The sequence below is a fragment of the Haemaphysalis longicornis genome, unplaced genomic scaffold (genome assembly GCF_048455015.1).
Source record: "Haemaphysalis longicornis isolate Haplotype H1 unplaced genomic scaffold, Haemaphysalis longicornis Haplotype H1 scaffold_6, whole genome shotgun sequence".
NCBI lineage: Eukaryota > Metazoa > Arthropoda > Arachnida > Ixodida > Ixodidae > Haemaphysalis > Haemaphysalis longicornis.
The window spans coordinates 60,016,232-60,043,439 of NW_027526407.1; the positions used below are offsets into that span (position 1 = coordinate 60,016,232).

At 47.1% G+C, this 27,208-nt stretch overlaps 1 protein-coding gene across 3 annotated transcripts in view; it reads right to left on the reverse strand.

Moving 5' to 3' along the window:
* LOC144142775 (uncharacterized) overlaps positions 1-26,198 on the reverse strand; it is a 70,715-nt gene extending 44,517 nt beyond the window's left edge. For 2 of the 3 annotated variants that reach the window (XM_077674491.1, XM_077674489.1), the window contains exons 1-10: positions 25,433-26,198; positions 23,134-23,243; positions 19,762-19,872; positions 18,038-18,256; positions 15,875-15,965; positions 14,140-14,237; positions 9,867-10,199; positions 9,304-9,397; positions 8,173-8,396; positions 1,845-1,967 (exon numbers count right to left, since the gene is read on the reverse strand). In XM_077674491.1, the coding sequence (XP_077530617.1) occupies positions 1,845-1,967; positions 8,173-8,396; positions 9,304-9,397; positions 9,867-10,199; positions 14,140-14,237; positions 15,875-15,965; positions 18,038-18,256; positions 19,762-19,872; positions 23,134-23,243; positions 25,433-26,051 (2,022 nt within the window). In that variant the 5' untranslated portion in view covers positions 26,052-26,198. The remainder of the gene's footprint in view (positions 1-1,844; positions 1,968-8,172; positions 8,397-9,303; positions 9,398-9,866; positions 10,200-14,139; positions 14,238-15,874; positions 15,966-18,037; positions 18,257-19,761; positions 19,873-23,133; positions 23,244-25,432) is intronic. The other variant, XM_077674490.1, reaches the window with a different exon arrangement.
* Between the last annotated feature and the right edge of the window lie 1,010 nt (positions 26,199-27,208).

A 27,208-nucleotide genomic window follows, 5' to 3' on the forward strand; every position in this document is an offset into this window, starting at 1 on the left:
TGTGTATTCTACTCGCTAAATACATGTTTTTTCTGTCTACATAGTATGTGATGTGTTGCTTGAGCAGTAGCTTCAGTGCAGCCTTTAATGTATCAAATGTGCGAGCAATACGCAAGGTTTTTTTTTTTTTTTTCCTTTTCCGGCGGGCTGAAAGTGGGGGTGCAGATATGCAGGGGCGGGTTATACACCCGAAAATACGGTATATGCCAGAGGGAAATCTGGCGCCAGTGTCTATGCGAGACTGCCAAGACACTGTGCCATCATGTACAGTGGAGAAGCATTCTACCGTTACTTGGCATGGCCCATGAATAAGCTCTTAAGTTGCTTGTTGCTGCAAAAAATAACAGTATTCTTAAAGGATTATGTAAGCGGAGCTCCAGAAGGTTTATCTGCCCGGGATTATTTAGAATTTCCAAGCAATACGAACAAGAAAATAGCCTTTTTCATTGATTTCAGCTTCAACAGCGAATAGAAGCTATGCAGTTAGCCAAGCCAAGTGAGAGAGGAATGCTCCCAGTTACAATGGCAACGCCCACGACAATGGCGCACGATTGGAGAAACAGATTTTTCTCCAGCGAATATTAGTATGAAATTTTATGCTAATAACGACTGTTGCTTGTTACTTTAGGGACTGTCTGCTCTGTACTGTTAAATTGCCGTTACCTTTCCTAGCCTGCAGCTTTTTTTGAAACCCCAGGTGGTAGAACTCATCTACACATTTTTGAGGACGGGGTGGCTTATGCAAAGGTGTCACTTAGCTACCAACCCTTTAAAATGGAATGGGCTGCTGTGAGGTGATGTGGCCTACACACTAGTGCAACCTGTACGCCAGAAAACATGGTACCTAAAATACAAGTGCTTGGTTAGTTCATCCAAAGCAACACCTCTCTACCATAATGCTGCTTATGCTGTTGCAGTATGCTGGTTGTTTCAACTGCATTAGGATAGGTCTCTGCCACTCCATTCCCTTAAGCCAAGGACAATATTTCTTGCACAAGGAACAGGTGAGACGTTAATAGACACACTTACAAAATCCTGAAACATGACAAGCCTCTCAACTCTTTACAAGAGTAAGTTTTACCTCTTGTGCCTTTGCTAGATTCATCGATCAGATTCACCTGAAAGCACATGACACTAGGAAAACCGTAAATAATGAAAGCCGTTCCACTCAATGTGATAGCTGTCGGAAGTGCAGAGCAGTGATTCGCCATAATGGGCTGTGGCGCCGTTATCCGCTCACTGCTACCACCCAACATGTTTCAAATTTCCCGCCTTTGCAGTGCTCGCGCACCCCCTGCCTAAAACTGAGCCAGCGGGAGTTCTCTACTTTTTGTGCTTGCTTTTCCTCCCACACGTGCCGGCGTTGCACTGCAACTTTTTTCGCTTATTTTCGCAAAAACCAACCCAACGAGCATTCCTAACTAAATGAACACAGGCGGTGCCGGTTAACTGCGTATATTTTGCCTCAACTGTACCTGCAGTTTTCTTTGCGCTAAACAACAGGGAGATGTATAAGCGGCAGCGGTTCACGAGTTTCGAACACTTATGACTATATAAACCGTGTGGATTTTAAAGCCTCTGGGTTACACCGCAATTACGGAACGCCGTGCGGCTCTACTTGGGTCCAGCGAGCGAGCTACGACGACAAGGCGAGCCCTTAAAGTGCTCTGCACTTAAAACCAATCCAGCCCTCCTAAAGCCTATTTCAAAAACACTCAATTGCTTTTATGATCTCGCAGTGGAACTATTCAAGTCACCCACAATAACAAATAGGCAGGCAGTGTCCCGTACAACCCTCTTTGTCAAAACGGTTGTTAGCTTGTTTTGGTAACAGCAAACAGCACCTTTCGGGTGTCAATGAATGGAGCTTCCGCCCCCTTTGGCACCTGATGTCTTGTCTTGGGCGTGGTGAAGGCGCCTGGCTGGGCAGCTTTGGGTAACCTGGCACCCGTCGCTTCGAGCAGTTGCTGTACCAAGAACAAAAATGAAATAAAATGCACAATTAAAGGTTCCCGATCCTCTGGCTAATTTTAAACTTCCTTTCAGAAAAGAGCCAATTCGTGCAGTTTTTCAACTCGAAGAAATTATACACAACACAGGCATGCTCAAAATCCAAAATCGTACGCCAACAAAAGAAAGGGATAGAAAGACAAGGAATGGACACAAGAAAATGTGCTGCGAAATTTCTGCGAGAAAAAAAAGTGCTCAGAGTAAGGCTTGTCCGGCAGCAAACGACGCTTTATTGGCCGAAAGAATCAAGCAATTTAAGAAAACTTTACAATTCTCACACTGTATCGCATGTTTATTGCATAAGCAATGATGTATTAGAGGCAAGGACTGAAGAAAACTTTCAATTTTCGCACTATCACATGTTCATTGCATCAGCAATAGGCAAGTACTTCAAAAGGACAATTAGTACGTTGACACTTTGTAGCATCCAAATGCTGCAGTCAAATAGGAATCAAAACTGCTTAAAAAAAATCCCGGGCCATTTCCCCCAACGTGAAAAACTAGGGAGGGGCGATGCATGCTGCATGCAGTGTACAAGTGTATTCTAGGAACCTTCGCGTTTTTGCCAACAGCGATGAAACGGCAAAGGGGTGGGGGTATACAGCTATGCCGTAAAAGTCTCTTGTCTTTGAAGCACGAAGCGTTCTATCGCGAGGCGTAAATGAGTGTGCCGGTGTTTTAGTACCGTGACTACATGAAACGATGATTACGAAGATGACAGGAGACGCCAACAGTCCGAGCCCCTAATAGTAATTTCTACTACTACACCCATCATCAAGCCTTCTCCTACTACGGTAAATGCAGCTTCTAAACAAGAGCTTACGCTTGTATTTGATGATTTTAAAAGTGAACGATCGCTGCCAATAAAGCATGAGTGTGTAGAGTTTCAAAATATGAAGGTGGATGGGAAAATGGCGAGCCCACAATGACAAACACCAAGGCATTGGTACCGCGTGCGACATATGAGTCGGCAGCAAGTGGCAATGTAACCAGCTCCATTGGATAGCCTAGTGCAGCCTTTTGGAAAAATGTTACGCCCTGTCCGAATTCGCCAGCAAAATGACGATTTAACACATCCGATGGGGCAGTGGAAAGGTGCAAATGCATCCCCAAAACGCGCCCGTTGGTTACCATCGACCTTGCTACATACCCAGCGATGTCCTCAGCCACCACTCCCGCGCTAAGTTTATCGTATTTGTACGATTCTAACGCGCACTTACTTTCGCTAAAAGTAGCCTTCATAATTTGTGTGCTCGTTAGAATCGGCCTCAAAAGCGAAATCGACTGCCAAGCGGCTAGCAGTATCGCCACAGACACCAAACCTTCCTGAAATCCAATCCAATCCGATCCAAAAGCTTCCGCCAACATCACGCAAGTAAATTATGGCCTGCCTTAGTGAGGTGTTGCACAGGGTGCTTTTACTGCTGCAAATAGCCTTTCATTTCAGTCATGGTTTGGAAAAGGTGCCACTCGAAAGCACAATTCGAGAACAAGGTTACTTTACATGCACTGGGGGTGCCAGAGAAGTGTGTGCGATTGGTGTAAACATGGGAGAGTGAAATTCTCATGCAAGGCTTCGAGGAAAGTATTCACCGGTCCAAGTGCACACACTCTTGAGAACTTGAAGACACGAAGCCAGAATTGGTATAGCAGCAACAAATGAGCCAACCGCCCGTAACATCCGAAATTCGAAAGTCCAGACGCTTGAAGTAACGCTTCCAACGTTGCTTTTAGGCCCACAGGAGCTGGATAAGCAAGTTTATGAAGTGCGAAGGATCTTCAATACCACAGTTGCGTGCATTAATTAAAATGCCTTCTGCCGGGTACGTGGTACCACGCTTTTCACATTTGCATGGAAAAACCGGCATCAAATTATTTTTTCGAATTTTAACCAGCAAACTTGTGTTACACAATCGGGGTTGCGTCAGAATTTCTCAAATACGGTACATCGGGTCAGACCTGTATGTCCCTTATTTCGTTTCGGTTGAGCATAATCGTTTCGTGATTACTTGGGTATGACTGTACAAACAAGGTCACGCAAGTAGCAATGCCGCATATGCAAGTTGGCCCGTGTCGCGTCGGACATGCCGAACACGTGAACGCTAATCTCCGGACAGAAACTACGACGAACTTCGAGCGTTAAACCAGGTGCTGCTCGGCACGGCCTGTTGTTAATGCGTGGGCGTACCAAGCGAGGTCTTGGATGAACCAGGACGGCGTGCGGCACACTTCGTTGACCCCAAGGACCCGTCGCGTGACCGAAAATCGGTTGCACGACAGCCGAGTGTCGCAGAACTGGCCGGCAGTAGTTCCATACGTGGTGAGGCTGCGGACACGTTAAGTGTTCGTTCCAAACTCCTACAATCTACGCCACTATTCTCACCGCTATAAAAAGAACACGCACTGAACTTCCCAAGCAATTATAGCCGGTTTCGCAAGCTTATAGCCCCTGTCTCATCAGCGTTTCATTTTGTAAGCCTCAGCCAATCGTAACAAGTGCTCCGCAATGCGGCGTAGTTCTAGTACGGGAAAGTAGCCAGTCAACAGCCTGCCAGCCTGCCTACAGCGGTCGCTGTAAGCAATATCGCACTATAAACAAAACATTCGCGAACCCAATCACATCACTATCTGCCTTTCAATCATTCTTTGTTTATCATACTGAAAGGAAGGCCTCTTTTAAAAATAGCAGCGTGGTCTTTATTTTGCAGTTCCCTGGCACCACAGTAGTCGAGATAATGGCGCGTGAAAGGAACGACTGTGTTAGCAAACCGTCGGTCGCGTTATCTGACCATGAATTACATTTCCTGCAGTCGGTCGCGTTATCTGACCGTGAATTACATTTCCTGCAATGTGATGCCATACGCGACAGGCCACTCCGATAGTCAAAATGTTTGGCGCGTGTTGAGTATACTCGCTCTTTCTTTGTCAGTATTTTTTACTTTTTTATTTTTTGTTGTTTTGTTTTTTCCCCTTTTTATTGTTCCTGCTCAGGCTAAGCAAATATATTTGCCGTCATGTGAATAATCAGTTGGAAGTGAGCACTCGTCCGTGTTTATTCTTTCCGTCCCGTGTGTTTCTGCTGTGCTACATTTGATCCCTATAAATTACCAACTATCCCAGTCTACAGCTTTACTTTATTTTGCCTTTTTTTTTCCACACAAGACACTAACTGCAGGGTTTACAAGCTGTGGCACGGTCTTACAAACAGTGATTGCGGCTTCGCCTTTTTGTGTTTGGGTTTTGAGGGAACGAGTCTACGTTTCTTAGCATCTATGAACAGATGCCGCGGGACGTGATAAGAATGTGAGCACAATTTCCTTTTCTTTCTTCTTATCCCCCCCCCCCCTTCTTCTTGCCTTCATCAGAAAAGCATCCTTGACGGCTGGGATCGAACCCACGTCCTTGGGCTTGGCAGCAAAAACGCATAGCCAATGAGCGTGACATGCTGCGTCACATGTGCGGCCTGACGTGAACAGTTCATGCGGCCGAGCCGTTAGTGCAACATGCAGATGCTTACGTCGCAAACAGCTCCATTCTCAGCTTTCTCGGGCATGTCCAAATTCAAATACGTTATCGGAAAACAGTTATAGCTCAAACTTCCTGGAAGGCATCTCCACATACACAGGAAGCTTTTTACGTTGTTATACACGGTCAAAATTTCATGTCAGTACTCATTTAAATATGCGTGTCAGACACTGCCCCCAAGCTACCTTGGAGCACGTCCCACTTCGGCGCATTCGAACAAGGCCTGCATACGGAAATACAGTGTAGACCATTTATAACGTAACCGCTTATAGTGCGGGACCGGATATAACGCGGGTTTTTGCGACCACCGGTTTGCCTCCCATAGAACTCAATGCATAAGCATACCGCTTAAGATGCGGTTGGCCGAAGCTCAATACCGTTTATAGTGCGGTTTTTCGGCGGGTCTGCTGATCGACCGGCACAGCTGAGGCATCGTTTTAGGGTAGCAAAAGAAAAAAGAAAGGATGAAATCGGCCATCTAACGCAGCGTGCACCCCTTGCCCTCCTCTAACGTAGACACCCAAAGAAAAAAAATAGGCACCCTTTAGTTCGTGCGCACCTGATAACCACAACTGACCTTGCTTGATGCATCTCGGAAGATAGCGACAGTCTCCCCATCCGCGCGCGGCAAGTTGATTTTATTAATCGTGAACCGCAGGCCCGTTTTCGCGCACGAATCGTCCACATCAGCGTTGCGCATGAGGGTTTTTTTTTTTTTTTTTTCGTGCTCGTGTCGACGATTCCGCGCTCGCGGTGGCTTCTTCGCGTGGCAGTGGGAGGAGCCTGACGACTTGCACCAATGGGGAGACGCGCACCTAATGGCGGGAGATTCGAAGCGCTCCGAGCCGGCTAGCCGCGCCAGAGATGTTTAGGCTTACCACCGCGGTATTTTTTGATGGGCGCTTTCACAAGCAGCGTGGATGGCAGTTTATATTCCACTTTTTGCCCACATTATTAGCTCCTTTCTTGCATGAGCATCTTCGCTTGCGCCCCGTGCGGCATTTTAGCGAGCGGTTAGAAACGGTCGCTGGAACTTACTGGAACTGCCTGCACCGCTTCACGGCCAGTGCCGACGCCATGTTGCCGCCTCTTACCGCGCCGCCCACACCACGCCAGTTGTATCCGCGCTGGCGTGCACTGCACGTTTTCGCGATACCAAATCTACCACGCGGTTCACGCTTTAGAACGTTGTTGCTGATAAGCCACCGCTCTTTCCCTTTCCGAACATTCGAGCCGCGTGAAGCCGAAGATTTCCGTTGCCCTGATAAGCAGCCGCCTTCGGCATCGTGAACACAAGGTGGGGTAAAAAAAAAAAAAATCCCGCTGGCGGTCTTATCACGTCTTGCGGCATCTGTTCATAGACGCTAAAAACGCAGCCATGGTCTCAAAACAAACACAACGGAAGTTAAAGCCGCGCTCGCCGTTTGTGAGACTGCGCTTTTGCCCTGCAGCAGCAGCTGATGTTAAAAATAACACGAAATATAGACCGTGCCTTCGTTTTTAAGTGCTGTGCGTTTCAGTGATGATAAATATAGGTTGACTTGAGAAATAGGTGGCGATGTGGTTGAATTCGCGCGTGTTTTGGTTATAGTGCGGTACCGCTTATAGTGCAGATTTTTGCGGCTCCCGCGACATACGTTATAAGCGGTCTACACTGTACCTACTCTAAGAGACCGAAAATAGTTGGCGAGACAATCAGCTCCCTCCCAGCGCGAGCTAAGGTTTTAGTAAAACTCACAGAACGCGTTACATGAGCCCAAGCGACCGAACCGTTAGGTTTGGTTGCCCTGTGATTCCCGAATACACTGGCTCAATCCCCGGCTCCAAACTCAACCCACGATTGCGACAGCAGAGCAAGACGTAAAAGGAAACCCTCTAAAGAGATAAATGCCATCACCATCATCATCATCAGCCTGTCTACACCCACTGCAGGGCAAAGACCTCTCCCATAGATCACCAATTATCCTGGTCCTGTGCTAACTGCGACCGATTCATCCACACAAGCTTCTTGATCTCATCTGCCCATCTAACTTCTTGCCGCCCCCTGCCACGCTTGCCTTCTCTAGGGATCCACTCTGTTGCCCTTAATGACAAATGGTTATCTTGCTTTGTTATCTTTCCCTGCCCACGCCAATTTCTTCTTCCTAATTGCTACTACTATGTCCTTAACACGCATTTGTTCTCTGACCCACTCCGCTCTCTTTTTGTCCCTTAATGGTACACCTACCATCATCCGTTCCATTGCTCGCTGAGTCGTCCTCAATTTAAGTTGGACCCTCTTAGTGAGCCTCCAAGTTTCTGCCCCGTAGGTGAGTACCGGTAAGATGCAGCTGTCATACACTTGCCTCTACAGGGGTCATTATCTGAGAATGTCTGCTGTATGCACTCCAACCCATTCTTATCTTTCTAATTATCTCTGCCCCACGGTCGGGATCCGGGGTCACAACTTGGCCTAAGTAGACATATTATATCGCTTACAACTTCCACTGCCTTGCCACCTATCTCAAAGAGGTTATTGGGCATTACTTTAGTTTTCTGCATATTAATTTTCAGGCCCATGGTTCTACTCTGCTTGTCCAGTGCGGTTATCACGCTTTGCTTTGCCATGCAGTGCCATACTGGGGGGCAAAGACTCACCCCGCCGAGCGCAGATGCGTTGTCCAATGGTGACAGGGGTGTGCGGTGGTTGGCACGTTGCTGCTGCTGCTGCTGTGCCGATTGCTGCTGATGTTGATGGAGTTGCTGCTGCTGCTGCTGGGATTCCGAAGAGGTCCTGGGCTTGCGCCGCTTCTGAAGCACAGCCTGCAGCAGCTGGGCGCGCAGGGCCTCCTCATCTTCGTCCTCACTTGTGCCAGCCACTTCTGCAATGAAGGGAGAACAGGCATTTTCGGTAAAAAGACGGTAAAGTGATTTTTCCTTTTAATTTAGGTTGCCCTAGCTCTTTATGCGCAACCTCTTATACCACTAATTTATTCCATGTTGCAGAGCCTTAGCTCCCTTTTACAGCCACACAGAGAAGCCTACTGCAACAAACGCGAACTGCTTCATCCTGCAGCTCGACGCTACCGCTGTCTTTCTCCAGATTCCCTTATTCTTGTATTCGACGTTTGTTCAGACCCGATTTCCGCCACGCAAACTCGGTCGCAGTTCATCAGATGTAACACCATGATTTGGCAGGCGTCACCACAGCTGGATAACAAACAATAGACACTTTTTGTTGAGCGTACGCAGAGTTACACACGCACGTAGTGGCAGCGCAGCGCGCGCAGCAAAGTTTTCGCAAAGAACCAGTTTTAGTTGACCGCACGCAGAAGTTGATGCGTGGATAAACCAGTAGCGCTGAAAGGCGCGCTTTGTGTGTCATGCAGCGCCACTGAACGCCAGATTGGCGAACGAAACATGTGGTTGTCGGCCAGCGCCAGACGTAAACCTAGCCAGAAGAAGCCGTAAACCAGTTGGTGGGGAGATGCCATTCCTCTGTTCCTTTCGTTCACGGGCAAGAGAGACCGGAAAAAGAGGAAAACCCGTAACGCAAGAATCCCAAACTTGCAGGTGCACACAAAGCATGCGGCTGCTGCGTACGTACTGCGCATGCGCTTTCACGCCTCCGCAAGTTCTTTGCATTCGCAGAGCTGCTCCGTGCGCTCAACTAAAACTGTCTAATGAAACTGTTGAAACAACGCCTAATCGCCTTATGAAAGCCTTTGATAATCTCCCCACAGGGCCAATGTGCAGAAGAAATGCAAAAAAGGGAGAAAGACTACACACCTAACGTGGGCGGTTGCGTTCCGTCATCGCTGTCCACCTCCATCTCTACCGGTTCGTAGTTGTCCTCACTTTGGGGATTTGGCAGCGGGATGCTCTGCAAGCCAGGCAACACCACACCATGCAACTCGTCAGCACAAATATCTTATTTGAAGTTCACGGTTAGCACTGTTGCTAACACTAAAAAGTTGACACTGTTAAAATAAGCTTCAACAAGTCGCAAAATGCTAAAGAACAAACCTTATACATAGCTGCATTGCCTAATAATGCATTTAATGGCCATTTGTTCTTCACAGACACATTTATGTACCAAATACACCCCTGTAATTACGCTACATTCAAGCTGCAGAAACTTGCAATAAATAAATAACTATGCACCAAATGCTCCCAATAATGCCATCTCAACAACACTAAAACCACTCTAAAAGCTTTGTATGCAACCATTACTCAGCGTTTTCGATTGTGCAGATTTTTACTTTTGTGCACGTTACATTGTAAAAGGGCCTGTACATAGCTGGCACATTCTTGAAATAAATAAATAAACCTATTCGCTCTCCCCGACTCACATCAAGAGGAAGCAGGACACTGTCGCAGGAAGACTCAACACCGTCCGAGACCACAGCGGCTGGAACCGCGGTGCTTTCAGGGACGGCCACCTCGGCACCATCGACCGCCGGTGTGGCGGCGGCAGCCTCCAGGGCTTCGGCTTGGCTCGTCTCCTGAGCGTAGGCGGTGCGCTTGCGCTTGAGCATGCGCGTGTACTCGCGCTTCAGGGCCTTGAAGGCCTCCCAGTTGTCGTAGCACGGGTGGCGCTTCCACTTGTGGTACGCGCGGTCCTTGCGCCGCATCTGCTGCGTCAGCTCCCGGTCGTACCAGGGGTGCTTCTGGCCTTTCTTCAGCTGCCGTGGGGAAAGGTCAAGGGGGCAAAGGTCAGAGGTCAGGGACAGTGGTGAAAGGTTTCATGAATGAGCGCAACGTCAATGGCTAAACCAGCAAGTAGGGAGGTAAAGGGGTACCAAAGATGTGCCTGGAACTTGTTCAGCCATAGGAAACAGTGAGGGGTTCAAAGGTCAAAGACGTTTAGAACGCTGGTCAAAGGGTTGATGAATGCAGGGGTGAGACAGCTGAATCAGTTTTGGGAGCAGTTTTTGGAGCAGCGAAATCTCGATTTTGGAGCAGAAGAACCTTGATTTGGAGCAGACATTCACTATGTCACCTTAGGAGCCTAAAAATCAAATCTTTGGCAACTCGGGGGGAAGGGGGAGTGCACTTTTTAATTGGTTTTGAACGTACATAACACTGAAACAGCCTTTCAATGAAGTTTTTCCTAATAGAGTATCACAAGGCAAGAACTGTACTATCTTTTTACAAGCCATTTATAAATTCTTGGGCTCTATGCATAGATAGCATGGAGTGCCATTGAAAACATCGAATCAAAAAACTAAGCAATCGTAAGGCATTTTCATTATCATGTGAACGCTGAAATTATTATTTTTGTAATCCCAGACTCAGCTTTACACACAATTGTAGAGGCATGGCAAAAGTTGCGCAAAGCGAGGTGACAATCTTTGCTCCCCTCCGGCCCTCCCATTTCAATCCCCATGGTGCGCATTCACTACGATCGCAATTTGAATAGCGTTGGTATGTTTAGCCAGCTCCCTCTTGGCATTAAATTTCACTTCAGATAGATAAACCATTATTACTAGCATGCAATAATAGCCCGTCCCGCTATCGGCCACTGCTTGAACATTTTGCGGCGATGTAGCCTGCGCCGCGCCACTTCTGTAGTGTCGATCGTCCCATTTCCGCCACTCGCAAGCTTGCTGTCAAAGGCAGCAATAACTCAGCGTTTTATTATAACACCGCAATGAGTCTGAAATTTCACTTCAAGCACGCACCGCGCCTCTCACTCGAGGCCGAAACACGGCGAATTCACGGGCCCCACGTTGTTTTTGATGAACTCCCGTTCGAGTCACGCAACTTCCCTCAACAGATCAAACGACTAAATGAAAACCCAGCCACCCCCATAACCAAAACCACAGTAGAAATCGGCACAGAGCACTCTGCCTGAACAACGAGCAACTCCTTCGGCTGCTTCGCCCGGCAGCCATGTTTTCCAATATTCACCACACCAAGATGGCAGCGCCCAGTAATGTCGTTCTGGAGATACGGCGCTCCGAAAATTGCCGTCTTTTCATCAATTTTCACCAGTAGTTTGTCGCCTGAGTACACATACGTATTTTTTCTACAGGACTTTGCAATTGTTTCCCATGGGAAAACTTTAAAAAACTCACAGAATATAACATGTGCAACCCGACATGGTGACCTTCGAAAAAACTATGTTCGGGACAATTTTATGCGTTTTTTTTTTATTGAATGGTCAATCAATTAAACCTTTACAAACAGGATCACCTTGGGCGTGCTGGAAAATTATGCCGTGAGTAAGCATTTTTCCCCACTGAAACTCGCGGGAGCGTTAAAATCCTTGGCTCTCAGACTGTTTTGGAGCAGTTTGGCGCAATTTTTCCAATTTTAGAGCTTTTGGAGCAGCCTGGCGCAGGAAAGTAGGTCTGTATCAAAAGTGCGCAATATGCGCAGCTGTCTCACCCCTGTGAATGAGCACATCTGTGGCTAAAGCAACAAGTGGAGAAGCAAAGGAGTACCAGGGGTATCAGAGCAACATGCAGTCATCACATACGGTACAGGGTCAAAGGTCAGAGACAAGGGTAGGGCAATCAAAGCACCCTGTCCAAAGGTTTGGCAGATACACGCAAGTTCAGAGGGTAAAACAGCAAGTAGACAGGTAAGAAGTCAAAGGTCAAAAGTGACTTTTGAAGCACTGTGGTCAAAGGTTTGATAAATTAGTGCGACCTCAGTGGCTCATGCATTAAGTATAGAGGTAAAAGAGTACCAGGGGTGTGTCTAGCGCCCGTTTGCCAAACCACTAGACAAGCAGTAACTACCGTATTTATTCGAAAATAGGTCGAGCACGAATATAGGTCGACCCCCTAAAAATTGAAGTCGCCGAAAAAAAAAATAATATATTCGATTATAGGTCGACCCATACTTTTAAGAAAAAACTTCAGGAAACTTTTTAAAACTCCCATTTATTTACAACGCGGTGACGCGGTCACCTCACTGGTCGGAGCCACACACTGCGTCGTCGTCGAAACTTGCGACGCATGCGCCGCAGTTCATTACCCACCCCCGCCCCCGACTGGCTTTGAAGGCTGAACGGCCAATCCTGCCTCGCAGCGCTAACTGTTGAGCTTTGGTCTGAATATCGCACGCTCCTCTTCCACGTGCAGCCGGAGTTTTTTCTCGAGAGCACCGTGCCTCCCAATTGTAGGGCCACGAAACGCACGACGCAGTCCCCTACAAGCAAAAAGTCCGTCCCGCTGTTTCTGCCATCCCCTGATCAGCTTTTCATTAACGTCTAACTCTCGCTGAGCGGCGCAGTTGTTCAAGTTCTCAGCAAACAGGATCACCCGCCGCTTAAAGTCCGACGTGACATCGCGAAATGCGCACGAGAAAAACGTTATGTGCGGAAATCACAATGAAGCAAACACAAAGAAAGCGCATGAAACGGAGAACGGGAGATAGTAGAGACAGCGAGCGAAGCAGGCAACGCCGTTCCGTTCACGAGGTGGCTACGCTAGGTGGCGAAAGTCACCTTTACCCCCACCTCGCGCTAGCCGCTACCGCGGCTCCGAAGACACCAAGCCAAGCCAATCTGCATGCCAATCTGGCTCTCTAGCCAGTACGTCAACTCGCTCGTGTCCGGTTCGGCCGCAGGTAATGCGCGATAGCCGGCAGTGACTGTGGGTGGTTTTCTTACGGTGATTGTTTTGTTATTTTTTCCTTTATTTTCTTGCCTGTCTTTGTTCTAGATGCTCCGCGCTGCCGCCTCAAATTGAGGAGCGCCGGGCGCGACGGAGAAACGGATCGCTCGGTGCGCTCGCCATTTTTGATCACGACTATAGGTCGAGGTTCTTCGGTCACGATTATAGGTCGACCCTCAATTTTTAAGCACATTTTCAGAAAAAAAAGGTCGACCTATATTCGAATAAATACGGTAAGTAAGGAGGTAGAGGAGTACAAGAGATGTGTCTAGGCCCCATTACCGCAAGTACTAGACAAGCAGTAACTAGACCAGAAAAGAAAAAAAGAGTACTGGGTGTGCTTCTGACCTGTATTTAGCCACCAGGGGAGAGAGGGAGGGAAGCAGAGGTCAAAGGTCAGGAGTGAGTGATGCAACATCAAAGGGTTGGCGTCACACAGACAGGCGGTGTCAATATCACGCGCTAAGCACACAAGCATGCAAGCAATGTCCCAGGGGCACTCCCGGTTTGTCGTTCACCTGTGCAAAGATTGGAGGGAGGGGGTGGGGGAAAGGTCAGGGCAAGGTCAAAGGTCAGAGGCACAATGGGGTTTGCAACCAAGCGTTCCATACAAAGGTGAATCTTCCATACAAAGGTGAACCATACACAGAGGCCAAGGGGCAGTTAAAACAGCAGGTAGAGAGGTTGGAGAGAGAAGATTGAGGCAAGCAGCACACCCTACGAGGTCAAAACTCATTCCACAAATAGAATTGACCGGCGGAAAAAATGCCAGCCCAAAGAAGCACCTAAAGTAAGGACTACAAAGAGGCAGAGATTGATGAAACAGCAAATGGGCCGTTGAAAATGAATACAAATCGTCCCAACTCTGGGCAAGACTGCTTTGCAAATATTCTGCAGCTACATAGACAACAAGTCGCTCAGCTACAGTGATTTTAAAATGTAGCTTGGTTGTTCACCAGTCAGCAAGACGACATGTTGCAAGAAATTGAGGCCCCACCTGTTGCTTCTCTTGGACTTCCTGAATGGGGCGGTCCGCCTCCAACAGATCCGACGGAAGAACCTCGAATGGAAGAACCGATGCGCTCTCCGCATCTTCTGCGAATAAAAATGGCACAAGGCAATGAACCTCTGATCCTCTTTAGCCTACTCACTGCAAGCCGCTTACGCCTAACGTCGTAACTAGTCCCCAAAAAAGTAACCGTAATAACCTCTTACACAAGAAAGAGAACTGCTTCGCTAAACTGTACCTGGTGAAACCGAAAATGAATACCGTATTTTCACGCGTATAACCCGCCCCCGCATATAACCCACGCCTCCACTTTCCGTCGCAGCTACTACTCAAGCAACATTACACATTTGTTTATGCAAAAGAATTGACCCAGCCGACTACTTAACTAGAAGGCTTGCCACGTACATTTTTTTCAGGTTGGTATACTGTTGAGCTGTGTGCGTGTGAAACAAGCACTGTCAATGGAATAACAGTGGCTCCGTCACTATTACTGCTGTAGGGGCATGATGGCCCAACGCGCATCGGGGTGAAGCTGCACCAAAGGAAACACCTCGCATATAATCCGCACCTCTACCTCACCCCTGAAATTTTCGCATTTTTGGTGCGGGTTATACGCGCGAAAATATGATACTACGCTAAAAGAGATCGTTAAGCTGGGGTTGTAAATAACGGCTTGGTAATTTGACATTACTTCATCCAACTACAGCTTAATTAGGTGGGTACGCACTAACGAGTTCCCACTGTACTCAATGCCAGCGTCAAGATGACGCATTAGAATAACAGCAACTTACCTTGTTTACTGTGAATGTTATCACTACAAACCTCAAACAATACAATGCAAACAATAACAATTTACAATACAAACTTTACTTTTGCACGAAACCATAGTCTCGTCGAGTTAGTGCGTTCCCACTGACATTGAACATGGCAACGCGTTTTTCATAGGCTCGTGCGAATAGTAACATTTTAGTTCGAGGCGAATTCGAAGCGAACAGTCCTTCGGGTCGAATACTTGCGAAGCGAATTCGAATAGTTGTCAGGTGTCACTGAGCTTCCTGTCACTGAGACATTGAGCTTCCGGGCCTGGCGCGACCTTCGTAAAAAAAAGTTCTATATCAGGTTGGCACCCATAGACGCAATAACAATGTCACCTGACTGATTGAAGCAACTGACGTCCACTGAAGTTCAAGCGCGGAGAGCGATCAACACATGATCACTGCACGCGTGCCGCACAATAACCAAACAAATTGTTTCGTTACCGTTTCATTGTTTGAAACAATGTTTCATTGTCTCCTGTTTCGTTGTATGAAACAATGAAACAGGAGCCTTGACTACCCTGATGAACGTGCGCGCGTAGGATGGCTACGACAACGCTCGGAATGTGGCCCAGCCTCTGTTGACTCTACAGGTAGTCAGGATGTAGGCCTGATGTCAATGGCACTGCAGCTTGCCTAACGAAACCAAAACTCCTCACAGTACTTTAACGCAGTTTTGATATTCGTTCCCCGCAAATACTTTGAAATATCGGAAATTTTAAATTCGGGTCGAAGCGAATTCGAATACTGTATTATTCGTTCGAATATTCGAAGTGCTCGAATATTCGCACAAGCCTAGTTTTTCACGCCTTATGAAAACAGTGACAGACCCTCCCACAGTCAAAAGACCGTTGGCAATTCCAGCTCCAGCCAACACCACAGGGAGTTCGGACCCACGGTGAAATTACCTGCTGGCTTCTCTTCTTGAACCACGGGTGGTGCTTTTGTAGTCTTGATGGACTCCAGAGCTCTCCGACGTAGCTCGACAAGATCAAGGTCCTGCAATATTCAAAAGCGAAAAATAAAAAGTCAGGCAAGAAAAATGTTACTGATTTCTAAAATACTTCAAATAGCAGTTTTTTTCCCCCCTTTATAAACAGGGCCAAGAGGTTTAACACAGATGCAATATAAGATTCAACCCAAAGCACAGTCTCAAACACTTCACATTCCTGATGCCTTTTCTTGTCACCAGAACTATCAAGTCTCGAAAGATCAGTTCAAATCCCCTGCTATTGTTTTTTACGGATTCATAAATGCCCACCGCAAGGATAAATTTGTACTTTTGCCTACCAACAGAAAACAGGTTCCCCATACTTCCATCAGGCATGGCATGGCATGCTATTTAAAGGTTAGTGGCAGTGACAGTTCAGTTGGCATAACAGTGGATGACCGAACCCTTCACTCCACCTATGTTTTTTTTTCACGGAGCAGAGCTGACGCAGGACAAAAAAATGTCAAAGCTAAAGTGTCACGTCACAACTAGGAATTAAATTTTTGGGAGAGTTTGTTTCACAGTGCCAAAGGATGAAAGCGCAAATTGAGCTCGGTCCCTAGACAACCACTGTGATAGAAGCCAGATAAAGTTCAAATGGGTATGCACAATAAGACCTCGTTACAAAAGACACCCTTGTCTCTTGTAATCAAGGTCTCTTGTATGCAATGTTGCCAACATGGCAAACCTAAGAAGGCCGACCAAACCGTCTTACTTCAAGTGTCTCTTATAACCAAGTGTCTCTTGTAACAGAGGTTGTACTGTATTTGGCTGCTTATAGCAGTTCCACTTATAATCACCTCACACCTATTATAAAATAATTGCTGCTGACTTGCGCACTGGCAGAGTTAGTGCACTTATTACAGACTCTGCATCTTCACAAGTGAGTGACTATTAGGTTAGTCATAAGCACACTAAACTACTTCAAAGCGTGCAACCTACAGGAAGCCTAGCAGCAGCTCAGGTACTTTGAAGTTTAAAAGCCTTGCCCTTTCCATCTCACTGTACCACTTTCGACTGATCAACTGCTTTGGTAACAGCAGGAAATTAATGCACCACGCTGCCTTGCTTAGCTCTGTTCCCAAACATCACCTTAACTTCCCCTAGTATAGGCTAGGGATCCCTATTCTAGGGATCTATACTATCCCTAGCTGCAATCTTAGGTCCCTTTTCTCAATCCCTTTGCCACTCCCTCCAGAAAATGCAGATCTAGTCTAACAAAATGCCCCCAAAAGAAATAAAAGAACCTTAATGGGCATTGTCAGCGGCTAAAGATTAACAATCCACACACTACCCGTTGAAACAAACAAGCTAAAGAAAGCAACATTTTAAAAGATATATGCCCCAGGCACTGCACCCCACAGACGAAATTGCGGATGCCACTCTAAACAACGAGCCAAAATCTCACAAAAGCTCTCTCCGTCTATCTTCCCTTGATGTCCGTGCTACCGTGAAATCCATCCCACTTGGGAAATTGAGCTCTGTATATGATCTTGTAGACAGATAATTAGAAGGTTTAAAAGAATGGGGTGGAGTGCATTTGGCAAGCATTCTCAGATAATGAATGGCAGCCTACCATTGTCCCTGAAGAGGAAAGTGTGTGACAGCTGCATTTTACCCGCACTCACCTACGGGGCCGAAACTTGGAAGCTCACTAAGAAGGTTCAACTTAAATTGAGGACGACTCGGCGAGCAATGGAACGGAAGATGATAGGTGTAACATTAAGGGACAAGAAGAGAGCGGAGTGGGTCAGGGATTAAGGGTTACAAAGTGGATCCCTAGAGAAGGCAAGTGGGGCAGGGTGCGGTCGAAGGTTACATGGGCAGATGAGATCAAAAAGTTTGCGGGGACAAATTGGTCGCAGTTAGCACAAGACCGGAATAATTGGAGATTAATGGGAGAGGCCTTTGCCCTGCAGGGGGCGTAGATAGGCTGGTGACAATGATGATGATGACACAATCTCGTCTCGGCATTCTTCTCACAGCCTCTACACTAAGTACACCCGAAACCCACAAGCTGCAGTCGTGCGTCAACACCACTCGATACAAAATGCTGAAACCCAAACAGCCAGGAACTCACGTCGTCGTCGTCATCGTTGTCTTCGCCAGCGGCATCGCTGGTCTCAGGAAGCACAGGTGGTGGGGAAGCCGAAATCTCTTCCAAAATTAACGGGGAAGGATGACTTTCTACGTTTACGGAGCAGATCACCGGAATGGGAGACGCCTCGAGCGGCGGTGGAACCTGCTCCTTGACTTCTTCGGCGCAGGCTTGTCTCGGCTTGTCTTCGGATTGGCTCTGCTGCATTTGAGACAAAAAGGTGAGAATGACTTCTTGAGGGAGAAAAATAAAGTAGTAAGGTCAACAGCAAGGGTAAAAAATTAAAGCCGTTCCACTCAACGTGAAAGCTGTCAGAAGTGCAGTGCAGTGATTCGCCATAATGGGATTTGGCGCCATTATCTGCTCACTGCGGCCAACAAACGCAATTCAAATTTCCTGCCTTCGCAGTGCTCATGTGCCCCCTGCCTGAAACTGCGCAGAGGGATTTCTTTTCTTTTTGTGCTTGCTTTAATTTCGTATGCTGGAGCTGTTTTGTGACATTTAGAACGCGCCATTTTTTTCATGCATCGCTGGAGCCTTTCTGCGTCATTTCAAAAAATGCGCTATTTATTTCTTGCGCGCCCGCTTTCTTTCGCTTACTATTGTAAAAATCAACCCAACGAGCATTCCTAACTAAGTGAACGCGGGCATATTTTATTTTGCCTCAAATATACCTGCAGTTTTCTTTGCACTAAACAATGGGGAGATGTATGACCAGCGCCAGCTGTTCATGAGTTTCAAACGCTTATGACCATATAAACCACTTGGCTTTCAACGCCTATGGGTTACACAGCTACGACGGAATGCCGTGAGGCTCTACTTAAGTGCAGTGAGCAAGCTAGGATGACAAGGCGAGCCCCTTAAGTGCTCTGCACTTAGAAAAACAAAGGCGAATAGTTAACCACCAGCGCGCCTAGGAAACATTGTGGCAGTAACCAGTAACCTCAGGACTGATTCCAGAAGTGAATAACAAGTAGAGACCACTGTTCAGCGCACTGTTAGTTGCAAGTCGCACACTGTGTTTTTCTTGATTAAGAACACCCTTACCCCAAGCACACCTGCCCTGTTTTTAAAAAAAAAGATGTCTAAGAAAAAGCTCAACATTTCAAACCAGTTAAGCTCTAAATCGAAGCATGCATCACCATTCAGAATTCACTTCGTGTGAAAAATAAAAGCAGGTATGCTTAGAGTTGACAAAATACAGTGCATTACCGCAACTTTTCAGGACAGTTCTAACAAAACATTGTGGGCCGGATAATTAAATTTATCAGTCAGATCATTAACTGAAATGAAAATAGCCAGATTTTTATGTTCATTTAGAACAACTTCAAAAGGTTGCAAGGTTAGTGAGGAAGGGAATGCATCAATCCAGCACGTAAATGAATGCACGAATTGACACATTTCCAACGACTACATTCACAAAGAAAAAAAAACGGATTCAACGGCAGCGTTCTGGTGGCCTTTCAATAACTACAGCTCCGTTGCATTTTTCGGTGGTCAGATCTCAGCAAGCTAGCTTTGAATCCGAGACTTTGGCGCTTCGGTCACCTTTACCAGACATGGTAATGCTGGAACCACTTGACTAGCAGACACTGACTAGCACATGTAGGCTTAACGTTAACATTTATTTTGTATCGACCTTGGAAAAAAAAAAAGAAGACTCATTATGGCGACAGCTTTAAAATGCTCAAAACCCAACACCGCACCTTTCGAGCTTTCCGGCACTTGGGTTTGTGACTCTTCTTCTTGGCATCGTTTTTCCTTGAGGAAGACTTTTCATGACTCGATGATGGCGTTGACTTGTGCTCTTCAAAGCTCTGTAAAAGCAAAAAAAAAAAAAAAATGAAAACAAGTCTCTGGAGTAAGGAAACTTTCAATACTGCCTCAACAATGCAGGAGCAGAATTGCACCAGCTAGTCATTACACGTGGTTGCAAATTATCCCAATCCATTAACGCAAACATAAGCAGACCAGCTCAACAAAGTCGACCGTGCCACAACTTTATGAGTAAAAGAAACAGTGTGAGCTCTAAACTGACACACAAATACATAATACGGGAGACTCACACTTAAAAGGAACTGCTTTTTTTAGAAATTCAAAAGATGTCTCCACGAAGAGTATCCCCACTTTGGAAACAGATGCATTACAGCGTCCCTTTCCCTTCAATGGTAAGCTCAACAATTGATGATTGCAGGGTTTCCCGCGCCGACGCAACGCAGGCGATGAGGCGCGCCGTAGTGGAGGGCTCCGGATTAATTTTGACCACCTGGGGATCTTTAAGTGCGCTGAAATATCGAACACACTGGCGTTTTTGCTTTTCGCCTCCATCAGAAAAGTGGCCACCGCGGCCCGCAATCGAAACCACGACCTAGTGCTCAGCAGCAAAACGCCTTAGCCACTGAGCCACCGCGGCGCATTTCGCGAACTTAAGGCCACAAAAGGCATTTCTTGCACCCAACTTGCACAGCGCGCCAACTGTGCTTTGCATTCTACTGTCTCAGTGGTCCCGTTTGCACGCTTCAGCAGCGGCATTCCCTGGTTTGTGCTCCCGTCCACCAGTAATCGGTATTTCATCGCTTTCATTCTCGTTCCTTTGGATCTTGCCCCCTCACCCTCTGACATCACCCTCTCGACACACACTTTCGTTCTGTTGTCCTGTCACTCTCTGTCCGCGAATCGATGGTGCAAATTTCTTGGCATGTGGCCCATCGATTGCTAACGCAATAGCAAATTATTTCCTGAAAAGGGCGATATCCTCCAGAATTAAGGTGCCATGTCTTCAAAGTGCAGCTGCTTGTTCTTTCTTTGCTATTTGAAGATCCCATTTCCTTCGTGTTCAGTACATCTGAATTACCCTGCAAGTCTGACCTGACATGACAGCTTTCGATCGCTTCTTTTGCATAGCACACATAAAAGAGGATGGCAGAGTGGATATTATGAATGCAGACGCCCGCAGACATACACGATAAAGAGTATTCTGAAGGCTACTTCGATCATTTTCCCTTTCATCAAGCCCACGAAATTCGGTACGCACGTTTTGGTCCCATTCGCAAAGTAATGAGATCGAGATTAAGCGGTGATTTACTCTATGCGCAGCTATAACCGTTGAAAATCAAACACAAGGGCAAAAGGACACCTAAATTGAGAGTTATGCGACTCAAAATTGTGAATTGCGAGCTGTGCCTGTACTTGCACTCGTGGAATAATACTCGTTTCACATGCAGACGAAAAATGACATTATGCGTTTAAAGGAGCCATGAAGAGAAAACACAAGTTTGGTTCATTCAAAAGATTGTCTCGTTAGAATCATACTGACACCACTTTTAACGTAAACTTCACTCAAATAAGCTACATAATTAGGAAACACGGGAACGGTCATGCGAACCACCAGCTCATTTCCCGCAACAGAACCTATGTCGTCACATGAGCTAAGCTCTGCGATTGGCGGAGGCTGGCAGAAGCAGACGCAAATTAGGTAGAACTTACAAACTAGACGAACGAGCGATTTGCGCTTAAATTTAGGGCACATTCTTTACAAAGCAATAAGAATGATGGGACAAACAGTGGAAGTTACGAAAGCACATGTAAACATAGAAGTACTCATGCGTTCTGCTGTTCGTACTGCGCACAGCATGCTTGTTTAGCTGCACAGCACTACGGGGCTTGGGGTTGTCTCAGACGACACTGGCCTATTGACGCAAGCAACGGTGTTTTACGTGACCCCATTTGTCGAGCGAGCACTGTTTCAGGGAACGAATATTTTCTCCCAGAACAAAAACAAGCCAGGTTTAAATGCGGGCAAAAACAAACCAAACGCTTGCCACGGTATGGTGGCGCCATCTAGGTTACGGAACGTAAAGAAACGCGGGAACAAACCAACACCGCTGTACAGGGTGGAGACAACCTTTGAACGGTCCCGTGCCGCCGCAATTGGGCCAACGGGCTCAACGCGTTATTCTTTTCGTTTCCCACGAGACCTAGCAACGCGAAACAGACAATATGATTCAAACTTCTTCAGTAAACCGCGTTCCGGCGATAATTTTAGCGCGGTTTTGACACAATGACTTGCTTCGGCGGCGAGCGAGCAACCGAAAATGGCGGCGCCAGCGTATACGTGTCTCTACCCTGTACGGCGGATGCGTGAATGAAGGTACTCTAGGCTGCAGAGCGGTCGGTTCCAGTGATGTCACTTGGGACCACGAAAACGCACGATTGAGCGGGAAAATCAAAATTTTAACCTAAATTATTTAATTTCTCAGTGAATAAAGCACCGTTTGTATCCGGACAAGCGCTGGGGGCACTATAAAACACGAAATCTTTCGAATAAAACCAACTTGCATTTTCTCTTCATGGCTCCTTTAAGGCCTTAAATACCGAATGACATTATTTGGGTGGGCCGTGCTATACGCGAAAACATGCAGGCATTAAATGTGATAGGCATGATGGTGATAATGACCACACAGAGAAATGCACTTGTAATTTAAAAGCTTATAACATAGAGAAAAAAGTCTTACAAGGGTTAGAATTGTTTTTTGTGAAATAAAACGTTATGACAAATAATGTTTTCAAAAAAATAGTGTTTCTAAAAGTGGCTTCGTCAGCTGCCGTCGCCTCCCAGCAGTAGCCGAATCCAAAAAAATCAAACTGACTGTTTTTCCGCTGTTTTAGTAAACTTCATCTTCTTGAGAACTTCATCACCAAGAGTGCACAAAAAAAATCGTCTTATTTCCAAGTTCAGCTAAGTTTTTACATCAACACTCCGGTGCTGAGAGTTTCGTTGGTTTCATTTGGTGCTCATCGCGTTCGAGAGTAAGCAGATTTAAGGCATTCGTGACGGCGAATGAGTTGTGCGGAACTCCTTAAAACAAAGATGACATTAAAGCGAATGGCATTACACTTTTGCATGTAGCAGCTATTAATGACATTAAAACTTAATGCATTAGGCAGTTAATGCCATTTTTCATGCACATGTGGCATGAGATTGCAAATGAGATAAGATTACAAACAAGCGGTCACTTGTGGTACATGCAGCTACAAACAATGCCAAACAAGCAGAAACTCCCGTCTCGAACACTCACGTGCTTGTTGAGATCTTCCAGCTGATTCTGAATGCTCCTGTACTGAGCAAGCAGGTCTTCATACGACGGTTCATTGCTGACGGAGTTCTGCAGGAACTTTGGTTGGGATTCTGGAGGCACGCGTAAGCGTCAAGGGGTCTTCCAAGGTGCCAGGTGACAAAAATGCAAACAGGTTTGGTGCAACACAAGCTCTTCAAGCAGTCCTGGCTGATCGAGATTGGCCGTTTCTTCTGTGTCTATTGAATTTGCAATGGCGGCAGCAGACTTGTCAACCTGACTCACTTCATTTTTGAACTCCCGTTCCATGAGCTGTTGAAGAAAACAGCTCGACAAGAAAAAAAATCAATTTTTGTTTATTCTCAAACTACTACTGTTTGCTAAAAAGGGTTTCTAAAAGCTTTAAAGTAGTACTGACACCAAAAATTTATGTTCCTTTTTTATAGATTTTATCAATGCTTAAAAAGGCCTGGCGAACACAAAACAGCACATTAAATACTTGAGCGCACGTTAATTACATTGAACGGCATGAAAACTCCGTTTTGGTCTCCCACGCTTCCAACCCGGAGGGCGCGTGTGAAAGAATCCCAAAACGACCTGACGTCATAACACCGCATAGGCTGGAGGAGGCATTGTTTCGACTGCCCCGCCCGCCGGAGCTGAGCGATGAGCTGCCTGGAGGCGTTAGGCCTAGCATTCTGGCGCAAATTTCATGACCGCTTTCAATAAAAGACCAGATGGCCGCTTCTGCTGCGATTCTGGGCTTTATTATCGGCTCCTTTCCCGCATGTAAAACTTTATTTTTGGTAAGAGCATCTTTCTGGGCAGCAGTTATGCCTGTAGCTCTGGTTACGCGCATCACATAGTGAATGCGCAAGCGCCCAATCGCAGCTCGCCGGACCGCGCGCGTGAAGTGACGTCACGAGTTTCTGACAAGCGTCGGAGGCAGATGGCCACGTCACTTCTTTTCCCTCTCACGAAGTGATGTCGCGCTGATGTCCATTAGCTGCGTGCTGTTCCGGCGGCGTGATAAATCGGACCAAATTGAAGTATGTTCCACGCCTCGCAGGCCTCTCATATTTCAGCCAGGGTGTTCTCTTGTGCAAAGGAAGCGAACTCTGTAATAATATTAACACCAAAAATTGGTGTCAGTACTCCTTTAAAGGCAGCATACGTGGCGGCAATATGGATATGATTCGCTGAAACTTTAACAGAGACCTGACAACAAAACATGATCTGCTGCATAAAATCCAGGGTGGAAAAGAAAAATGAAGTTAAAGTGGCGTTTGCAAAATATTCCTTCTCTATGGGTTAAATGAATGGGGGAAGCACCACAAATTATAAATTAAAATTGTCCCCCATCAAAAACATGAAAGCTAAATTGTACTTGAGATGAACATTGTGACTAAGAAGTTTTATAAAAAAATGCTTTATATAACCCGAATGTAGTGGTGTTGCGAATGATAATTCTGGCTAGTTACGTCTGATGACTGAAGCTTTATGCTACAGTGGTTTAGGTTGAAAGGAGCACACGACATTTTTTTTTTGTAAGTTGCCAGCAAAGCACTAAGTACATGCCACATTTACCGTATTCCTTCGATTATGAGGCGGTCATGATTATAAGACGAGGGTGCAACTTTAGGGAGTCAAGAAAATTGCCGTGTGTATGTACTGAGCTTCGAATATAAGGTGGGCTATGGCTTTGAGAATACGGATTTTGGAAAAAAACTTGCCTTATATTCGATAAATACGGTAGTTACGAGACAATGAAAAAAAACAGTGCTGCTACATGCCATTTTGTGCACGACACAAAACTTGAGAAGAGGAGTTTTTCAATTAAATTTCCCTGTATGACGTGTCGCTCGCACATGTGACGCACAGACTTGTGCGACGAGCGACATGACGTGGCCGTATCTTCTGTCTAGGGGGCCCGTCATAAATCAAAGCAATGCGAAAGGGCACCCAACGTCACGCTCTTCCACTATGGCTGTCAATACAGCAGTAACAAAACAGCGAAACCAGACATACGGCTAGTTTTCGAGAAAAAACGCTGGGCTAACCAATGTACGCATAATAACGCTGGTAGAATTAAGTTTCATGTATCGTGTGGCTTGTAATATTATGTAGCTTAAGCTTATGAAGTTTTTAATAAGTAGTAGCCTCCTTAATGGGCTGTGGCGTTGTTTTAGAGCGACTTGTGCGGCGGCTCGAATAAATCTAACAACTGGCTGAAAAACAAGCACCACCAAATACACAAACCACCCCAGGCCACGTAGAAAAACCAGCAGCTATCGTAGGATACGGTTTTTCCTCGTGCTCGAAGAATGCGGAGTCTTGGGCGAAGAGCTTCGCTCGGGCCGGGACCTCTGTGAAGACGGCAGAGGCGGGGGAAACCGACCATGGGAAGACAATTTTTCGGAGTCCCGGGTCGAACCCCCACCGCCCGACGACGACCTCCGGAACCACGAGTAGTGGTCTAGGTGCGACGTCGTCCGGCGGTTGTTGCGATCGTCGGCGGCGGAAGTCCGGCTATCTCGCACCACGTACGACTGCAGGGAAGAACCGCCGCGAACCGGTGACGGCGGTGGCCCCCGAAACATCACGGCGGAACGTAGGGACGGACGTACGACGCCGTTGGAGGCAGACCAAGGGTGTCCCTGGCCATTTCGGTCGTAGTGACTCCCGTTCGGCCCGTTGAAAGTGACCAGGGGCTTCTTGTAGTAGCGTGAAGGCGGCGGGGCAGAATTCTTGGCGCGATGGCGCGGCTTGTGCGTGTGCTGCGAAGACTCGACGACAATGCCGAAGGGTTTGGCCGGAGGCCTAGGCTCCCGAGCGGTCCGTGCATCGTAATCGCCAAGCTCCTCGGCGTCGTCACTTATTTCACCTTCTTCGAGCTCGCAGGTCATCTCGGAGGAAGCCATGGTGTCGTTTGAGACTTCGTTGTGCCTACGGGCCCGCCAGGAAGAGGTTTTCCGGCAAATGGAAGCGACAAAGATTATCAGGACTGCATCCGCGACGTAATTCGCCCTCAGCGAGGCGCGGCCATTGTTGTTGCAGGGGTCGCACTTACCTGCTGCCAGGCGGCGACACATGTAACAACTTCGTCGCTACCATCATTATCATCATCATAGAGTTCGTGCGGGATGTTTAAATGAGTTGTCGATGAAAGGCGCACTGGAGTCTGGCGTGCGCAACGTTTTTAGAACAATTCAGTTTCACAGCTCCGCTCCCGAGGCGGCCGTGGTGGCGGTCACGCGAACTAGTGGCGCTGCAGTCACGCTTTTCTTCACCTGCTCCTGCATGGGCGCGCGGACAGGCGCGCGCTTTGGCGGGCGCGCGTCGTTCGAAGCGATTTCGTTCCCCACTCGTGCGCGTGAATTATCCGGTTTCCGAATGTTTGCTTTTGTGTAGTGGAAATGCCTTCGTGTTTTGCGCCGGGATGTACGAGTGGCTACAGAATTGACGCCGCAAATCATCATTTTTTTACCCCACCACGTAAGGCCACGGAGTTTAAACAATGGGAACAATTGATTGATTGATTGATTGATTGATTGTAGGGTTTAACGCGCCGACGCAACGCAGGCGATGAGGCGCGCCGTAGTGGAGGGCTCCGGATTAATTTTGACCACCTGGGAATCTTTATCGTGCGCCTAAATCTCGTACACACGGGCGTTTTTGCTTTTCGCCTCCATCAGAACCGCTGCCGCCGCGGCCGGGAATCGAACGCGAAACAATGGGAACAAATGCTGCACCGCAAGGACAGGCGGCTTACTCAAAAATCCAAGGTATGTGAGAGACATTTCGAAGAGCAAGACACTGTAAAGTATTTCAAGCATGTTGTAAAGGGCCAGGAGGTTTTAATTCTCCGTGGTAATCTGGAAGTTAGTGCCAGGAGCGTTGCCGCGTCTCTTTCCTGGCTTGCCGGAGCGAAGCCAAGAACGACGACATGCACGCGAAAATCACCGAAAAAGCGGCACGAAATCGGCTTTGAAGCATCGGCGGAAAGTGCGTCTTGTTCGAGTGACTCGTGTGGAGAGGCCTCTTTGTCCTTAGGCGATGCGCTCCGAGCAGAGGGCAT